Consider the following 20,067-nt stretch of genomic DNA (forward strand, 5'->3'; position numbering starts at 1 on the left):
CAGACATTTAAAAAATGTATAAAAACTGCTCCAACACTAGACTGTGCAGAGGAAGTGGGCTCTTGGCAAACTGGTAGCAATGACAGTAGGGAACGAACAACTAACTGAGGGGCGCAAATGGAGACGAACGGGGGAATTAATCATATTAGACGCAAAACGTTTTTCCTAACAATAGTGTGCTGGTATTTTGGGTTTTGCAAACCCTCCTGGTTGTGTAAGCAAATATCGAGTAAAGAATGGGGATTAACTCATTGGCGGGCGGGAAGAAATTAGATTTAACACGGATGTAGAATTTTTTTCTCACAACTAGAGAGGCTGCAGTCAGCCTTTAACTTAAAAAAAACTGTTAAAATGAATTTCCCACTGCCATTGTGAATCTTGGGAATCTCTTGAAGATTTGTCATGGACATGCGGCCAGAAATTTATTAAAAAAAAAGACTGCTGATTCAATCTGAGACAGGGATTTGCACCGGCATTATGTACCGCAAAACAAAACCAAGGAGTTTTTAGCTAACCTGCAGAGATCGCCAAATTTCATGTGTTTGATCCTGGTCCGAGGTCCGTGAAAGAGAAAAGAAAACAAATGTAAAACTTGAAGTGATTTGCCGCGCTCTCGGAAAGATTCGGTTTAAACGGGCAATAGAGCTGGGAGTGAGTACTTGCTTTGGGCTCCGGCTCCAGGCAGCAGTTTCCGACTTGGTGTGCTCTGAGCCGCCGTGGGAAAGGCCCTGTCTCCCGGGGAGCGCTGTGGATTTTCTGCGCAAGGGAGCGTAGGGTGCTGGACTTGTGGCTTCGCTTTCTCTTTTAGCCAAACCACCAGAGGTTGCTCTCTAGAAGGAGGAGTCACTATTCTGGATTCAATTGTAAAATGCCCTGAACGAACTCAGCTCCGTCTCTCAGAGGGGACTGTTTGCAATTTGTAATCTTATATGAAATGCTATTTCTTACACACTTCCCCTGTTCTTGGCTGTGTCATTGTGCATGTCTGCCCCCAGCGCAGGTACAGGTACTTGAATATACAGACCTATTCTCAAACGTACAAACTGCCACAAACTCTCCCTGCAAGCCGCACACTGACCCACCCACGCAGCTTTTATGCAGATACGGCTCACGGTGTCAATTCAAATACTGCAGGCAACAATTATTTCATGCTGGTGAAGCCAGTCTTGCTCCAGTCTGGTTCTGAAGTGAGCAGCAATATCATTTCTGTCAACTAGATTAACCCCACTTTTGCATTCAATCTCCGGTGATTATTTATTCATCTGTTTTCCACCCATTAGTTGTGTTTTAATTTAACACAAACTTCCTTCAGGCTGTTAATTCGATGCGATTACAATCTGCAAACTGCAATGTGATTGAAAATCTAAACAACTCGAATTACTGAGACTGAGTACAAGGAACTGCAGAATATCGGACTGTTTGAGTGGAAAGCCAAGTTTCTGAGCGACATATGAATGCTATTTTTAAAGCTCACTCCACACAATAGTAATCAGTAAATAGAGGTGGGAATAAGTGTGTGTTCAGCTTTATATTAAAGACCTTCTGTCTATTGAACGGTTGCTGTAAAGGAGATCCCAAGTAATGGTCTGTGGGGATATTTGATTTTCTCTTCAATAAGGGACTATTCATCTGCAGAAATTATTTGCAGCCACTCTGGGCTTGATACAGATTTTGCTTGCCATTCCTGTCAGTGTTGGCTATCTGTTACATTTTCTAATTAATTTTGTTCACACCAACAGATATTTTTAAAAGAAAAAACGTGTAGCTCGTGCAACTAAACTCTTGACAATTTTGAGGCATCGATGTTGCATTCAGCTCAAAAAGATTTTGAATATTTCCATCATATGTTTACTGCAAGCAGAATGGGAGTCATGAATGACACTTTTTCAGATAAATAAATACATACATTTGTAGTGCAATGAGCCTTCTGGAGAACGTGTGAGGTATAATAGTGGTGAATTGATTTATACAACTCTTGTGTAAGCTTCTTCCTTATTTCCTCTGTCTCTCTTATAACGTGAGTACTAAAACACAACTTTATTGATCTACAGTTTGTGAACTTATCACCTCAATTCAAACTGTTGCAATTTCACAGAATTCCGTATGTAGTCACTAAGATTCCACTGTCAGAAAATAGACTTGACTTTAGCTAAGACATTGCAAAGATGGACACTTTTGCATTAAAATTATGCAGTACACAGTTTAGCATCCATATGCTTTATACATTTGTATAATATTCCTTTGTCAGCTCCTGAAGACGTTAACTTGGTTTAAAATAAATTGAAAGAAATTGTAACACCTCCAGTAACATACTGAAAATTCTGCAAAATAAATAGTTTCACAAGGGTTCAGATGGCATTCATAACCTAAATTTCACTTGCAATGCTTGTCTCATACTATTGACACAAAGTGTTTATTTTTAAAAAGAACTGGTGCTTTTCATTTTGTCTAAATCTAGTTAGAAACTGTCTTCTTCCCAATGTGACATGCATTCCTCTCAGTCAAATACACCTCACAGTCAGACTTTGTTGGTGGTGAGTTAGAATTGGAATAGTTACTTGAAACTAACAAAAGGTCAACAGTTCTAATTGATTAACGTAGCTACACATTTTTACAATGTTCTTTCATTTATTTTTCTGGTAACATATCCATTGTTTACCCTATCTGCTTTGCTGTCATACTATGATAATTCTACAACTCAAATGACCTATGTGTGGAAAAAAATGAGTATTTTCTCCTTACTCCTAGCCTCCTCATTTTTTTATTGCTGTAAAAAGAGTCTTATTCCTTTTTCAGCAATAATCATCCAGTTCTGTATAACTAAGTGACTTTTTAACCTTTTGTGGACTCTTCATAGTATCAGTTTTTACCATTTTCTCTTGTAATCATGGAGGATTGAAGCGTAGAATTTTACGCAGCAGAAGGAAGGCCATCTGAAAGTAACCAATTTGGCTTTTATTTTAAAAAAAAGACTTTGATTTCATTTGATCAACATTTCCAAACTTGAGGTGTTTCATCTCAATGCTTGATGTAAATCAGAGTGAGTGTGAAGAACATTTTGAGGTGAAAAAGACGACTTGTGCCATGCTGCCTAGCAGTGCAATTCTTTCATAAGCTGATATCCTATCCACCCTTGCACCCCCATCCCCATTTCTGATACTTCCAACCCTAATTCCACATTGTCAGAAAAACAAGGATCCATTTACTTTGTGAAGGGTGGTCAGAGGAAAACATCTGCTTGCCTGCTACTATTCAAAATAGCACAGTCAACATATCTCTTTGTATTATATATTTTTAATTTATAGATTTTTTTTTTCCCCAAACTTAAAGTAGGCGTTCTAGACTAAACACAATTTTAAATATCGTTCTCCTCACTATAGCTATATTGGTGATGTGGTGCTGATAATGACACCTCTGTGAGGACTGTATTTCTGAGGGTGGATATCTGGTTTCATTTTTAGCTGAGGAAGATTGTGCTGAAGATGTTAATTACTCCTTCCATAAATAACACACTTATTACAAATCCAATTAAAGTAGAGCTTTATTTGGTATTATCTAGAAACCAATTCATATGTAACTATTTTTAAGAACAGAACTTATGCTCAAAAATATAATTATGAAGAGGTTCTACCTGTTTTCTATGCAGTGAGGTCACACATCATGGAAAGGTAATGTGGAGTAGATAGCTTTTGGTAATTGTTTGAATGATTTAAAGTGTTGAGTTTAAATCTGGCTTTGAAAGGCTTTAGAAATGCTTTGTGTGTGATTCTGGGAACTAGCTGAACTGAACAGATCGAGAAGATCCTACATTCAATGACTGCAGTGTTGAGGGATCTGAGTGTTTCCTGGGTTGGTGAGAGGCTACAATTTGCCTTGATGCCAGGTCAGGATGTGGACTGCTGTCCAGAAAATGCCTGCACATTTGATGGGTAGAAGGCTGCCTGTGACACCTTTCCTATCTTTCACACCCGCAATCATATAGCCTGCTGAAAGTGACTGCTTTGATCCAAATGTGAAGAGCAGCCATTTGGCTGAGATGCTTGAAAGATTTTGGCATTATATTGAAAGCCAATGCCTTAAGAAGAAGCAGAAAGAAATTATTCTGGGTGTAGAGAAAATTATTTATGTACCATTTATTAGATTGAAAAGAAAACAGTTAATTATTTTACTGAGAGCGCAATGAATGCTGATTTACTCACTTTCAATGGCCATTGCAAATTTTAGGATGTTTGTATGCCACTGCACTGACAATATACGAGTGCAACCTTAAGGACATTGGGAGGTCTCATTTGTTAATTTCTGTAGGATGTTGCAGAAATGGATCATAAACTCAGCATCAAAGTATGTTTTGACAAAAGTTTATTTTGCAGCCTAGCTGCAACCTCTGATAATACCTTGTTAATATTGGGGTTTTTCAACTTCTTTCTCTGGGCAGAGGTCTGCAGAGTGGATCACCTGCCTGTCACAAACTTGCCTCATTTTCCTCCCTGATTTCAATGGAACAACATTGAAGGGTTTCAATAAAATGGTGGCTACTCAGCAATGCCAGTTATGACTCTAGGTTGAAACACAGTCCTTGTGCTCGTGATTGTCCAGGTTTTCTAGACAACATTATTTTAGTGCCTTCTGGACCCAATGCATTTTACTTGCCTACCTGCTGATGTTAAAATAATAATTCTTTGGAAAATCTAGGATTGTCATTCCCTTAATGAACACAATCCAATCTGTTAAAGACACTGCCAGTCTTATCACAAATGTAACGAGTCCTTTTTCAGATGCTGTTAGTTCTGTCATGTGAAAGTTACAGTCTGCTTTCTTAGACACTGTTAGCCATGTTACAGACACTTGTCAATCATGTTACAAATACAGTCGCTCATTTTATGGGCACCATCAGTCATAAAATGAATACAGTAAGTTCTGTTACAGCTGTTTGACCTTGTATTGAATTTGTCAACCATATTATGAATGCAGGCAGCCCCATTACAGGCAAAGTCGATCATATTGTAGTACAGCCAGTCCTATTAGAGCTACAAAAATAGAAATTGCTGGAGAAATTCAGCAGGTCTGGCAACATCTGTGGAGAGAAAACAGAGTTAAGTCCTGAGACCCTTCTTCAGTACCGAAACTCTGAAGATGGGTCTCTGGACTTGAAATGTTCACTCTGCTTTCTCTTTACAGATGCTGCCAAACCTGCTGAGTTTCTCCAGAAATTTCTGTTTTTGTTTCAGCTAGCTTCTTTCCATTACAATTACATCTGTCCTTCACAGACTATTGCTGATAATGACCTAATATTTGTCGTGTACTGGATGAGACAGAGTTTTATTTAACATCAGTGATTATGATTTCACTTTACAAAGGTATTGCAGTTACTAAATAAATACAATGTTCAAATGGACTCTGGGCACAACCTGACACCTGCACAATGTGGTGTGAGATACTGTGGAGGAGAGAGCCTTACTCCACTTCACCCTGTGGGCTTTAACACCTTACTTGTACTTCATAAGTTTAATGTTGATACATAGCTGGATCTACCTTCACATTCCTGGATGTATGGTAGAAATCAGGAATTGAGGTTACAATAACTGTATACAGACAGTGAATTTCAAACTCACAGAAAAGAAACTTCTGATTTTTGTGAATTGATTCAATGGTGAACTATTGGGGTTTTACTGTCAAACTCTGTTCCTTATATTTATGAGGGCTTTGTCCTGATCATTATCCACTGATCTCTGAAAAGTTTTTATTTGTGGGACAACTGCTTTGTGATACCAAATGGTCAAAATGCCTGGCATCTGCAGAACAAATGATCAGCATCTTGAGGAGAGGAGGGAGCCAGTAGTCTCAGTGCTTTTTAGGTAGTAGCAACCTAGTGAATGTTAGTACTTTTTGAGTAGGAGTCACTCAGTAAATGTCAGTAGTTTGCGGACAGGAATGACTCACTGAGCGTCAGTGCTTTCTAGGTAGGAGTGACCCAGTGAATATTAGAACTTTCAGGAGAGGATGGACCACACTGATTATCAGTACTTTCGGGAGAGCAGTAACCCCAGTGAGTGTCAGTGCTTTCTGGAGAGAAGTGATCCCACTACTATCAGAGCATTCAAGATAGGACAACCTGAGGGAGATTCAGTGTTTTCAGGAAATGATGGGAAAGACTTGAAAGTGAACAAAAAGGAACGCTGAGCACTATCATAAGGTGGAAGGGCAGTAAATTTTAGCAGATGAAATGCTTCTGACTTATCGAGTGACTATCGGTTTTAAAAAACGTTCTTCCACTATAATCACCCATACTTATTTTGTTCAATTTTTTAGTTTACAGTAGCTATGACTAGCACATTCAGTGTACTATTACAGTTGTGTTTGTGTTTTTAAACTGGTGATGAATTACTTCTGAATAGAATAATTAATTTTGGATTTGATTGATGCATTTATTGCCAACTCTACGAAACTCTTAATATGGTACATAATAGTGTGTGCATAGACCAGTGTGCCTGTCCATCTGCCTTTGTCTATTGTTCTGCATCTTTATGGCTGGATTTATCTGCCTGTCTGTTGTCTTCATCTGTTTATATCCATCTTTGTCCACTTTATCCATACATTTGCACCCATGTGTTTGTGGATTTCTGTCTCTTCTTGTGCTTGTGTTTTCCTTTCTTTCTGTGCCCTTCTGTTTGTATTGTATCAGTCTGTTTTCATTTGTCTTTTTGAGTCTGTCTGCATCTGTGTCAGTCTGTGTTTGTGACTGTCTCTGTCCATCACTTTATGCCTGTCTGTCCGTGTCCATTGCCGTGGCCTATAATGTGTATCCATGTCTTTATGATCTTCTACCTGTATCTACTGCCTGTACCTATTGGTCTATTTGTGTCACTCTCTATGCCTGTCGGTCTATTTAACTATGCCTGTTTGTTTGTGTCCAATCTGTTTGTGTTGATATGGATGCCTGTCTTTGTTTGCCTATCTACTTCTGTGTGACTACATTGGCCTGTCTCTCTATCTGCCTAGCCTGGATTTTCCAACTGGTGTTATCTTAATGTTGTTGTTGATCTACTTAAAACTATATTTCTGTACACATATTTGACCATTTGTGTCTGTTGGTGCTCTAGTTTTTTTTTGACAGGCTGGTGGATGGAATGATCTTTTTAAAAGTTTTCTTCCACTAGAACTGCTGAGGATGTCTGTCAATTTGCTCTATTTGCTATGCAGCAACTCATGAAAAATGCTTTGTGAATTGCTCTGCTCCTATTGAGCTTTTGTCTGGGATCGTCTTCATTGCATCACTTTCCCATATTTGTTTGGAAAGGTTTCTGTGATTTTACTGATTCCAGCTGAGACATACAGCAGGACAGTCTAATGCTGATTCCTTCAGTTTCCAAATGTGATCTTTCATGGAATATGGGATTCCTTGATAAAAGTACAAAGAAGTTTCCTTATGTGCAGTGGGGAATAATGTGTGGCTTGTTGTCAAAAGAAAAATGATTAAAGAAGTAAATTTTTAGCAAGCAACACTTGTCACCTATTCTCCGTTGTTGCTGTGACAGCAAATGCACAGCAATAAGGAGTGAATTGCATTTATTCTCTTTTCCTCCATCTTCTGAAGATTTCTTTTTAAATGGGTTGAGCTGTGCAGACATCTTAAAGCTATCCTCTCCCAATTTCAACGTATTCATATTTTTCAGAGGAAGCCTTGGATAGCAACCAAGAATAGGAGTCCCAGGGCCAAAAGGGAACATTTGTGTTCCCACCATTCCTCCACTGGCTTAGATCATCAAACTGTATGAGGAGCAGGGAATGTCCGGATGATCAATGTCACACTGGGTGGTTCAGGTCCAATGCAACAGTCAGGCCACCCTTTACCTGTCACTGTTCCCACTCTTCCCTCATACTTTGCCTTCCCTGACTTTGCTTGACTATCCTAGCCCCTGTTAGATCCTAAAACATTGTACATGAGTCACTTCAGCAGTAAGTAAAGCTGCTTTCTTTTGTATTCATTCAGGGGAATTGGGCTTTGTTGGCTGGGTGAGCATTTATTATCTAACTCTAAGTAACCTTGAGCAGGTGGTGATGAGCTGCCAGTTGAAATGCTGCAGTCCGTTTGGTGCAGCAGTATTGGTGGGGCAGGAGATGTTCCACGATTTTGACCAGCGGGAATGAAAGCACAGGATTGGTTGTGGCTGGATGGAAACTTTGTAGATGGCAGTCTTCCCATGTAACTGTTGCCTTTGTCCTGCTAAGGTCATAGTAGCTGCTGGTTTGGAAGGTGCTTTCTAAGCAGCCTGGCTACATTTCTGCAGCACATCTTGTTTCACTCCCCATTCTCTTATCCACATAAAGCATTGATCATTCCTCTAACAGGTAACTGCCAAGAGTGTCAGTTGAAAGTCAGGAGTGTTTGTGGAAAACCCTGAACCTGCGCCACAGGAGTGACTTTGATAAGGATGGCGTGCATTTAAACCTTTAGATTACGGGTGCCTGGTGTAATGTGTCAACTGTTCCCAGGTACTTGACGATTAGGAGACATAAGGAAACCAGGCAGACAACGGGAAAAGTAGCAGGAGGAGAGAAACAAGTTCAACACAAGCCAAGTCCTCAACCCATGGGCTTATGATACAGCAAAGCAATATTGAACCCATTCAAGAAATCAGAAATTGGAGCCGTGCCTTGGAGTGGGGTTACTGAGCCTGTCCAGTGTCCAGGCAGTAATGGTTAATGAGCACCACTACAAGGTGCACAGGAGAAAACCCTTGGTGGCAATCAAACACATATTGGCTGCACATGTTTGTTTCAGAGATATAGAAATATTGGAGATGAGGAAGATGGGGTTTTTGTCTTGTGATGGTGATCGAGGTCTTGTGATGAAACATTGAGGAATGCCTTTATCCAGAATTGGCAACCCAATACAGTACAGCAGTGAGAATTGGGAGTCAAATAAGTATTTTAAAGTGGGAGTGACCAGAAGGGAAATCAAGGCCATTTGCGCTTCGGTGGCGACTATAAACTGGATGCACTTGAAAATGCTCAGCAATGATCCTCCTGTTTGTTGGCAGCATTTGTTTTATGTTAAATGCGTTTGTACGGAGGAAAAAAAATGGCTGCTGGATTCTCTGAAACAGTTAAATGCCACAAGGCAAGTTGCTGTTTTTGAGGTATTGTATGATCCAAGACACGTGGGGGTGATGGGAAGAGAGGACATTTTCTCCCCCTTTTCCACCACCATTAAGCCAGGGTTAAATCTTGCCATTCAGCCCCAACCTGCCTGAAATGGGCCAGGAAGGATAAGGAGGGCAAGGTCTCTTTCATGAGCAGAAACAGTAGTTTCTGTTGAGTTTGTCCCCTTCCCCCACTGCATCCCAAAACCAGCCCAGCTCGTCCCTGCCTGCCTAACCTGTTCTTCCTCTCACCCATCCCTTCCTGCCACCTCAAACCGCACCTCCATTTCCTACCTACTAACCTCATCCCACCTCCTTGACCTGTCCATCTTCCCTGGACTGACCTATCCCCTCCCTACCTCCCCGCCTATACTCTCCTCTCCACCTATCTTCTTTACTCTCCATCTTCGGTCCGCCTCCCCCTCTCTCCCTATTTATTCCAGTTCCCTCTCCCCAACCCCTCTCTAATGAAGGGTCTAGGCCTGAAACCTCAGCTTTTGAGCTCCTGAGATGCTGCTTGGCCTACTGTGTTCATCCAGCTCCACACTTTGTTATCTGTTATTCTGTTGGACGCAGTCAGTTCTGAATGTGCAGCTGGAGAGACCAGTTTATTTTCAAAAAAAAACCTTAACTCAGATAAAACGGCACAGTTCTTGACTCTCTGATTGTTTTAAGTAAACGATATGTTTCATTTCGTTGCCATTGAAAGCAATAGCTCGGAAAATGATTGGATTGCATATATTCTGAGAGGGGCAGCTAAAAAGAGAGACAGACAGACGTCAGGATCTCATGCTTGACTAGCCATGGAGAGCAGTCGTCTTCATCCAGGGCTCCTGCTGTGTTCGGTGGATGGAAGTTGGACAGTCGTGCAGCAGTTGCTTGCAGTTTGTCAGCACGCTCCAGTAGGTGAAAGGGACAAGCCCGCAGGCCACGGCAGATATTCAAACTCTGTCACTTAAATTCTCCCGGTTGCGCTTAACTATAGTGTACATCTGATTCTCGGGAGTGACCCACGGCAGATTGAAATTTCAAATAACTTCGCAGCTCAGAAGGGAAAGAAGCAAAAGCGAAAACAAAAAAAAAACACACACTATCAGACAGGGACTTAAAAACAAAAGTGCCTCCCTGAAGTATAGCCATTATTTATCGTTTCTGTTGGAAGCGTTCCTGGTTGCGTTTTAAAATTTGCAACATTTTATGTCCTCATGATGCTGCATGAAATTTGTCGAGGCCTATTCTAAAACGAGAGGTAAATCCTACTTTGTTTCCATTTGGGATACACAGATTGGCGAGCGTAAGTTTTGAAGTTTAGTTGCATTCTGGAGGATGGCCAACAAAGGGACCAAATCTTACATGCTCAATTTCACCGATTGTAACCACCTGATGACCGAAGATCCCAATGAAATGAATTGAAATATAAAGTTGAATAATGTATTGTTGCTCTGCTCTTGCTCAATTTAATTATTTTTATGTGGGGCGTGGATGGGAATTAGATTTCACACTTGACTGTTTTTGTAGCACAGGAATATGCGCAGTATCCACTATTTAAAAGGCCTATTTATTTCTTTCCTTTGTCATATGTGACTCCCCCTCCCCCTTACTTCTCCTAGTTTGCCAAAGGACATCAGAATAGTTTTGCAATTCGACCTGGTGCAGCCTGGAATTTTCTTTGCGTATGTGAAAATTATCTTTGCCAGTTTGTTTCCTTTGTCTGCTCTATCAATCACCCACCCCCCCCCCGCCCACCAACCTAAACAACAACAAGTACTCATTCTTCCTGTGCTGCTCTTCTGCAAGCAATAGCTCCCGTCCATTACTTCACCCAAATGGCCAATCTTGAGCGAGGCTCAGACAACAATTTATACAGCACTTCAACACAGTAAAGTATCCGATGATATTTTGCAGAATAATTATCCTCCAAAATTTAACACTTTTTGAGGTAGGTAACCAAAGTCTGGGTCAATGACATGATTAGAAAATGTGTTAAATGAGGTAAGAGAGTTAGTGAGGTTTAAAGTATGAATTTCAGAATTTAGGGTCAAAGCAGGCCCAAAGGTGCTATGACTAAAATGAGAAATATAGAAGAAGCCAGAATTGCTGGAATGCAAAGATCTTGCAGGGTCATAGGGCTTGAGGAGAGTTGCAAACACAGGGGGAGGGGAGGCCATGGTGGGAATTTTAAACAAGGTTGAGAATTTTAACATTTCATAGAATGCAAGTGCCTGCAGCCTATTCAGCTGTGGACGAAAGCTCAGAGATCAGGTGGATTTGAAATTCTTTTATGCCCCGAGTTGTTTGAAAAACACATTGTTGCTGGTATTTTAGATGTTTGTTAATAAGTTCTTGGTGAATTGACAGTTAAAATTCAAGTCAAAGCTTTATGATTCTTTCATAAGAACTGCCCAGTTTCAGTGACCTTCTCCGGCCGGATTTCTTGGCACTCACCTTCTGTACTAACATCACTCTAGTCTGTGTTTCTTAGTTCCTTACTGTGTACTGGTCATAGCCCATTCAGTAATATACTTCCTGTCCAGTTTAACTTAATTTGATTTGAAATAAACCCAGTTCCTTGGAACATATCACACAATTTTATGATTATTGCTTCAAACAGAAGTAATAACGGTGTGGCTCGAAGATACGACATATCTTGAGTGTAATTTTGCACAAACAAAAATATTCTTAGTTTGTTTCTGATGCTGGTCTGCACAGACTATGATGGTACTTTATGGTATACAAATGACATGTGCATGGAGTAAAATTTATGTACATATGTCCACATATAGGTGTGGACAGTATGATCTGTACATGTGCACACTGCAAAGTACAACATTGCACAGCCATGTGTAAGTCTGTGTGTAGAATGGTGAAATAAGATGGTTGTAATTTGTGGAGGTTAAGGTTAATAAATATACATCCAACCAGCATGGATGGAGTTATGGTATAACGTTCTTCAAATTTTGAACATATTTTAAGAACAGTTTAAATTGTTTGTTTGTCACTTTCTCAGGATTGCCATTATTATTGACAGGAATCCATGTTCACTATCACAATACTGCTTTGTGAGTGCACTCACCTATCCAGTAATTCAGCACATCTACCGCTGGCCTTGTTTTTGCCTGCAGATTTCATGGTGTAGAATCTGACAAGTTATTAGAAATGAGATTACTGCTTTTTTGAACAAAATTAGTTTTCAATCAGTGTTGATAGGGCAAACGGAAGGTTTATGTGTGCACCGGGTTTTGAGGGTAACAGGATGAAAAGGGATGAGGTTAGTGAAAGTGAAGTTATTGGGGACGTGGGCTCTCATGTTGAGAGTGCCACGGTTTGCTCGCATCCATGTGCTGGAGTGATGGAAACACAGGCCTTAGTTTGGCTACGTTGTGGTGAGAAGTAAGGGAGGAGGAGTAAAGAGCGTTTAAGGATGGTGTCAAATTGTGTTGTTTACACATTGGCCGTAAAACACCATTACACCTCAGGAGGTGAACAGTTGCACCATAGATACGAAGTGGTGGAGTGATGATATACCTATTATGAGTTTGTCCTTATAAACTTGATTTATTTGTGATTTAATCCATGGCGTGTGTTGAAAAAGTTATAAGCATGGTTAGGAGAAGGTCATTTGGCCCATCGTGTTTGTGTTGTTGAGTTGAAACCACCCTGGCACACTGAGGTCCTACAACTCAACCTTGAACTCCTGGGGTTAGGGTTTGTCGGCATAGAAGCTGAGTGTTGTTCACCGGTCATCCTGGTGGGAGGTGTGTGTTGTGTGCGCGGTTGGATGGCTATTGGGTGAGGCCAGGGTAAGGTTTGGCTGTGGTGCCTCCTAGTGGTGAATAACTTGCTGGCAGTCACTGTCCAGAGGGACACATAATGATGAGGTTCTACATGGAGCATGCAGGTGGGATATCATCTCGGAAGATTCAGCAATTTCAGGAGTTGAGGGAGGGGAACAGTCGGAAGACAGGCTTGTTATATTTGTCTTCTCACTGATAAAGCCTGTGTTGGCTCACAGTTTAATCACCAGTGATCTCGTAATGAAATGCGCTGGTTTTTTTTTGGGTGGGTGCTGGGGCGGATGGAGGAGTGTAGCTCTGATGAACCCGTCTGACTGCCCTCTTTATTTTTTTTAGATGCCGTTCTCCACGAGGACAGCTGACACAATGTTGCGATAAAGCAAACGTGTTACTTGTAGTCTGTAGCTGGGCAGTTGGCGTGCGCATGGGCTGAAAAAAAACGTAAAGCTGTTCGAGGTGTTCAGCGTGACATCGGCGCGCAAGCGCGCGAAAAAGAGCACGGTGCGTATTTCTAACCAGGTTGTGTTGTGCTGAATATCAGTAGAGCTGAATGTTGAGTAGTCATTTCATTGTGTAGTGGATGATCTAAAGCACCAGTTTGATCGAGCAATTGAATTACTGATGTACATTGGAACGTAGAGAAACATGCATTTTGGTTTGCTTTGGTTGCTTTGGATAACAGAACACTTTTAGCCCGGTCGTAGTAAACCATTGACGTTAGCCTACAATAACGTACTATCTTCTAGAGCAGGGCATGACTTTTTGTTAGGGGTTACATTCCTGATCTAGATCTTGCTGTAAGTCTATCATTCCCTCATTTGATCCCTAGCTTAACAAGTGGCAGGAGGGAGGGTGGTCCCTCCTTGCCAAGCTCCTCTACCCGACCCAGAATAGTCCAAAACCACTAAACCAGTACCATTATAACTGTATATTAGAGGGCTTATTCACTTCGGTGTTGAAGTTGGAATGACCCTGCCTGCTCTTAGTATTCAATTACTTTGTTTTGCTAAAAAGCAAGGATGCGAATAACACTGAAGCCCCATATTGCAGTTGGGTAGGCTGTCAATAGTAGCTCAAAGATCCATTGGGTAGCGAGTCAACCAAGGTCCAAAGATAACAGCTCGGTTGCCAACTCTGTTTGAACATTTTCCCGAAGGATTCAGCACATGACCTCCTGTGTCTAGTGGCCTGATGTCCATTTGTACAGCACATTGTTTTCCTACACACATGAAAAGCAAAGTGACTCCTTTTAAATTGATTGGAAGATTCTTGACTGCCAGTCCAGCAGCCATGCCTTCTATTTCTGTTATTGTTCGTGCCCCTATAATCTACATTCTGGTTTGCTTGTGTCTGGGAGATCAGTGTTGAATTCCTGCAGACTCCAAGACAACCAGAGGGTTAGCAATCTACATGATTGGACAGTGGCTGTCATGCTGTATAAGATAAGCCACTGCCCTAATGATTGGTATGGTGTACTGTATGTTGTTATTTTGATACATTTCTACATTTGCTGAATCTAAAAATATGCTGTCTTCAAAATTAGAATTGAGAAAAGAGAGATTCCCATCTTTAATGTGCTCCATTGGGGTGATTCAGCAACCCTAATCTCGCAGGAAGCATGGGGTTAGTAGTAGAGTTATAATGTTGTAGCTCTGTTTCTCTGAACCACACTTCTGAGTACAACTTATTGTTTGATGCTGGGAATGTGGGATTGCAGAATCCGTCTTTGTGAGCTGCACCTTTAGAGTTGTGAGCACTTTGGTTTACTGGACACTTTTATAATCCCAAGACTTCCTGACACTTGATATTCTGTTGTGACAAAGCAATCAGACTTAGAAATTCATGGGAGCTGGAAACTCTTTGTGCCAGTCATAACTAGGTGCCTCCTCTTGGCTGCCTATTGGGAGAGCAGCTGGGTCTAAGCTGAATACTGTCATTGTCTGACTAACTCATAATCTCATTTCTTTATGGTACTAAATATAAACCTGAAACATCATTTCATATTTTTTAGGCCTTGTTTTGTACCTCCTGGACATTAGGTTTTTGGGCAGGTTGCCATCTTTACAAACTGTGAAACTTCCCTCACCATCTGACAACCCTGCACACAATAATGCTGGGGCTAAGGAATGGAATGAAATTCTGTGACAGAAGAATTTCACCCTTTCAGTTGTTTCAAATGATGCAAAGATGAACTGCAAAGACAGTTGATTACAGGAGGTGGTATCTGTTTTATTTTTGTGGCCTTAAATAGATTAGGAAGTAATTATTGTCAATTTTGTCTCAGTGTTTCCAATTTAAAAACAATCTTTGCCAAGGCTTTTTGTAAAATTGGGCTCATCTCACAATGAACACTGTTAGTGGTGTCCTGAATGAAGACAATTCCAAACAAGCACTGAATGATGCTGAGTAGTCTTCATCAGCACTAGGACACCTTGGCTACTTTATTCAAGGGCTAATTTCATTGCGTGATCGCAAATGAATATCAATGAACTGCTCAAACATGAGGCATCATAACCAAATCCAAACCTGTCAATGGCTGACGCACACATCATCAAGAGTGGAAACTCAGGCAAATGATTCCCCTGCATTGCTCAGGATGAAATTAACTGCAGCATGTCCACTACTGCAGCAATTGGCATTCATGTCTGAGATCAGAATCCTGGAGTTTGTGTGAGGAATTGGCTGAGAGGAATCCATTCTCTGTAATCCTCACAGGAAGAACAGCTGATTAAAGTTCAAAAAAGAGATGGAAAGTTTAAATAACTGTGGGGTGTGACATTTGCAGGTAATAAGATTATATATCTTTGACTCTCCAACCAAAATGTGACAGAATCAGTATTTTGTAACTGGATGGTGTGCTCAGGTCAAGCTTGGTGCGCTTTCACTGAAATGCATTAACCTGAGGTGGAATTCACTTTGGGCGGTAGCAGTTTGATGGTCTCATTCTTTCTGATGACAGCTGGGCTCTGAGTTAGCCCTCACCTATTCCATTTCACTACTCAAGGAGCACTTCATGCACACGCAGCCTTCTGTTATGACTGTTGAGCAATTGTACTGTATGGTAAGAAATGCACAATGGAGCAAAAAAGTAATTGGATCCGTCCTGTTACAAAGGTGAGCCAATGCAACATTAACAGGGCAGAACTTTTGATATTATCATTTAAGAGCTTTTCACCAAAATTAACTCTTGTTTCAAAACAAAAGGACATGTTGCTAACTTGTTTATTCATGTCAGGATGATTAACCTTAAGTGAAGGAAAGCAACAAGTATCGATATGACCTTTTTATTCATTGAAGGGAATTCTATTCGATTTCCCTTGCTCTATATGACTTAGGAGTGACACCCCTTTGTAAGGAGAGAGGTCTGCAATGTTCAGGAGTTCCAGAATTTCAAAAGAATGGACCCCACTGTGTAGAGATAAAAATACCATTCTTGTGGAAACCACCTTCAGAGTGATGACAGCAGAATGATGATGCATTGTTTTAAATAAAAAAAATTGTGTTCAACTTTGGATGAGCAATCACAAAAAAGAACACAGTTTCAAATTTAGTTGAATCTGATTTTCTTAGTTGCCAATAAATTTACTTTATATGTCATTCCTTTAAAGTAAATCCATTTCTAGGTCAAAATTGTTCATGACTGACAAGTGGCGATGAGTCCTTCCTCAAACTATAAACCTGTAATTTCTGGATTGCACCATTGATAATCTTGCATTCTGCTGTTCAGCTCTTTCCAAACTTGATCAGCACAGTTCAAGCGAAAAAGTGAGGTCGCACACAGCAGGTTGTAGAGAAGAGCATTTACAGGGGTTGCCATTGGCTTGAGGAATTGCTTTAAACTCAATGAGAAAAGTCAGATTGTTTATGAAAGAAAGAAAAAAGCAAAAATGGTCCTTAATCCAGAAAACTAAAACTTATTCTGTTTATTAACCCTTTCCAGCCCACGAGCTTTCCCAGAACAAGGCTTCATCAGTCCAGACTGGCAGCCATTTGCAGTGCCTGTCGGTTCACTGCACAGACGACCTTACTGACTCTAAAGGCCGGAGCCCCATGCAAACTTGGAGATCTTTGCATTCGGACATCTCTAATCGATTTGGGACATTCGTGGCTGCTTTGACCTGAACAGAGATGAATTTTCTTTTGTTTTTTTTTATTGTTGTTTTCTCCTCTCGGCTGCTGCAGTGCGACAGACAGACAGGACATCAAAACAAGTAAAAGTTGTAGTCAAGAAAGCTTCCTCAGTACCTGCGACACTGGTGGCCTGGAAAGGGTTAATTCCAAGTCTGCGCTTCCTGGTGTTTGCCATAGTGGCTTGCCCAATACCAGGCCTGTTGGATTACTCAAAAAAAAAAGTTAAAAGAAACTGGTCCTAAACTTTGTGGAACAGACCATTTGTTTTTGGGATTGTACGACGCTCTCTTTCCCGGATTCCTTGCACTTATATCTGATTTCTTCCCTGGCCCTCCCACAACTTCTGGGCACTGGCTTCCCAGGCAACAACCTCTCAGTCAAAAAAACAATGCACTGTTGGCATATTTTTGTTTTCAGACTTTGTTCACCAGGGAATCCAAAGTTCGCCATCTGTAAACGTCGGTCAAATTGGGTTCTCACCTTGACCAATATCAGGCAAGGAACAGCAGAGAAGCAGGGTGAGGGGTGGGGATTGGGGTCCGAGTTTGGATACTTTTCTTTGTCGGTGCGGTAATTTGTTGATAACCTCAGCCACTCATGGCATCCACGTCACAAGGTGCGGAAGTAAACTTAGGGAAATGGAAATTTGAGTTTCGAAGCTCGATTCACATTTCATCCTTCTAGACTAAAGAAGAATGGACGGGTCGCTTGATTCAATTTATTCCACAGAGTCGTCATCGATCCCATAGTAGACCGTGATCAATCTGTGTTCATTATGTTTGAATTTCTGGGACAAGTATGTATTAAAAAATCACACACATGCTCAAAATGTCACTTGTTTCCCATAACCATTGCATTGCTGTGTTGTTTATAAGACCACATTTCATTCACTTGGACAATGTTTAAAATGTGTGATGCGGCAGCAAGGCATGCAGGGGCTATGATGAGATAATCAAAACAATGTTTACAAGGTGCAGCAAGAATGAACAATAAGGGTAGAATTTACCCCAAGGTGCAGTCAGTTGTCCACATCCTGTGCAATATCATTTGCACTTAATCCCTCCACTGAGAAACATCCCACCATATTGAAGGATATGAGGCAAAAGCAGGTCTATAGACCACAGATTAGACATGACCTCATTAAGTGATGGATAGTGCTGGATAGAATAGTCCTGTTCTTTTGTTACAGCAGATATATAGACTTAGAGGATCATTAATAGTAATTGCAGTATTGGGAGTAGTCAAAGAGTAAAACCCATGCCAAAAAAATTATTGAGGGAACAGATCCTACTTATTCATCTTGGCTATTTTCTCCCAGTTAACGAGTGTTTTTTTTGTCATAAACCCATCAGTAGATTTTTTTTTCACTGACATCATTGATCACCCTCTCCACACCCAGAAATCTCCCACTCAAAAAATACCAGGTGCTGTGTGAGTACTCCTGAGGATAGCAGTGCCTGTTACCACCCTAATCCTCTTGCATTTGTTGTGCAAGTGAAAACAGTGGGGGATAAAAAATGGAGCATTCCAAATCTGGGAAGACTTATGGGACACATCTGCGAGGGAGATGGTCAGTGTCTTTTCCTGTATTGCTCAAGTTCCTCTTCAAGCTTCTTGACTTGGAATCATATTCCCATTCTTTCACATTCCTGGGTCAAAATCCTGGAACAGCCTGACAACACTGTGGTTGTCCCCAAACCTCAAAGATTGTAGTGGCTCAAGAAGGCAGCTCACCACAACCTTTTCCAAGGCAGTTAGGCAAAGGGATAAATGCTATCCAGTGACACCCCCATGACATGAATGAATTGAAAAAAGTTCTTTCATACATGAATGGGAAGTTTCCTAAAGTAGTGTGGATATACATAAGACGTCGTTATATGATCGAACATCACAGCAATAATGGGTAGGATGCTATAACTTAATAATGTGCATGTGGTTGTGTGCACAGGGCTCTGATTGAGATACAAATCTGAGATATTTTAGACTTTATGGGAACTAAGATTTTTTTTGAAACTTGCATTGAAGGCCCAAAGCCAGGGGCTTGATTCTCTGCATGATTTGGCCATCTCAGGTTGGTACCGTCATTGTGAAAGGGAACTAACCATTGCTGAGTCAATTGCGTGCCAGTTGTGATTGCCCACTGTAATTTTGTCTCCAGTTAGACAAGAGTGCATTTTCAGGCAGAAGCAGGAGCAAGGAATGGACAAGGTGAATGATCTTAGTGTTGAACGTACAATGGGAACTAACTCAGTAGGTGTACTGAGCCACACAGATCAGGCAGCTCCCAGGCTTGGTCAGACTATTTTTGTCTGACCTGCATTAGTTGGGCTTAGCGAGGAGTAAGCAATGGGGATCTTAAATGGGTCCCTGTGCCCTTGAAGGTAAGAGCAGGGAAAGTCAGACGGAGTTCCTGTTTCTGATTACCCACCCAAGGGATATGTGTGTGCATGTAGGTAAATATGTATATGCTTTTGTTATGAGGGAACAAGATCAAATTTGGCTACAATGTTCCCTTTTCTGATTAGGTGTATGTATGAGGAATGGCCAAAGGGACAAAAGTTCACAAGGATGGTTGGGTGGAACAGAGAAAACTGGTAAAAGGCTAAACTGTCTGATCCTCATAGCACACTTGACATGTTGTACCTTGTGTCTCACAGTGGAAACATGGGCTGGGTTCGAGAGGGATGTTGATGTGGGGGTGAGCAACTATGTTTCATGGTTCAGATAACAAAGTGTGGGGCTGGATGAACACAGCAGGCCAAGCAGCATCTTAGGAGCACAAAAGCTGACGTTTCGGGCCTAGGCCTAGGCCCGAAACGTCAACTTTTGTGCTCCTAAGATGCTGCTTGGCCTGCTGTGTTCATCCAGCCCCACGCTTTGTTATCTTGGATTCTCCAGTATTTGCAGTTCCCATTATCTGTTTCATGGTTACCTTGCTCCAGTAAAATGTTGTCCCAAGTGGGCACCATTAGAGTAAGGTTCTACTTTATATCCCCAGG

The 20,067-nt window shown here is 41.1% G+C and overlaps 1 protein-coding gene across 5 annotated transcripts in view; it reads left to right on the forward strand.

The window, feature by feature from the left end:
* mn1b (meningioma 1b) overlaps positions 1–20,067 on the forward strand; it is a 143,972-nt gene that overhangs the window by 9,074 nt on the left and 114,831 nt on the right. The window contains exons 2-3 of one of the 5 annotated variants that reach the window (XR_009447266.1): positions 13,274–13,438; positions 16,878–16,990. The exons of 3 other annotated variants lie outside the window; for them this stretch is intronic. Coding sequence is in view for 1 of the 2 variants with exons in the window: in XM_048555836.2 (XP_048411793.1) it covers positions 16,878–17,059 (182 nt within the window). In the remaining variant the exon portion in view is untranslated. Of the gene's footprint in view, positions 1–13,273; positions 13,439–16,877; positions 19,840–20,067 lie in introns of those variants that run through there. One more of the 5 variants, XM_048555836.2, reaches the window with a different exon arrangement.

This window comes from Stegostoma tigrinum, chromosome 26 (genome assembly GCF_030684315.1).
Source record: "Stegostoma tigrinum isolate sSteTig4 chromosome 26, sSteTig4.hap1, whole genome shotgun sequence".
In the NCBI taxonomy this organism is placed as follows: Eukaryota; Metazoa; Chordata; class Chondrichthyes; order Orectolobiformes; family Stegostomatidae; genus Stegostoma; species Stegostoma tigrinum.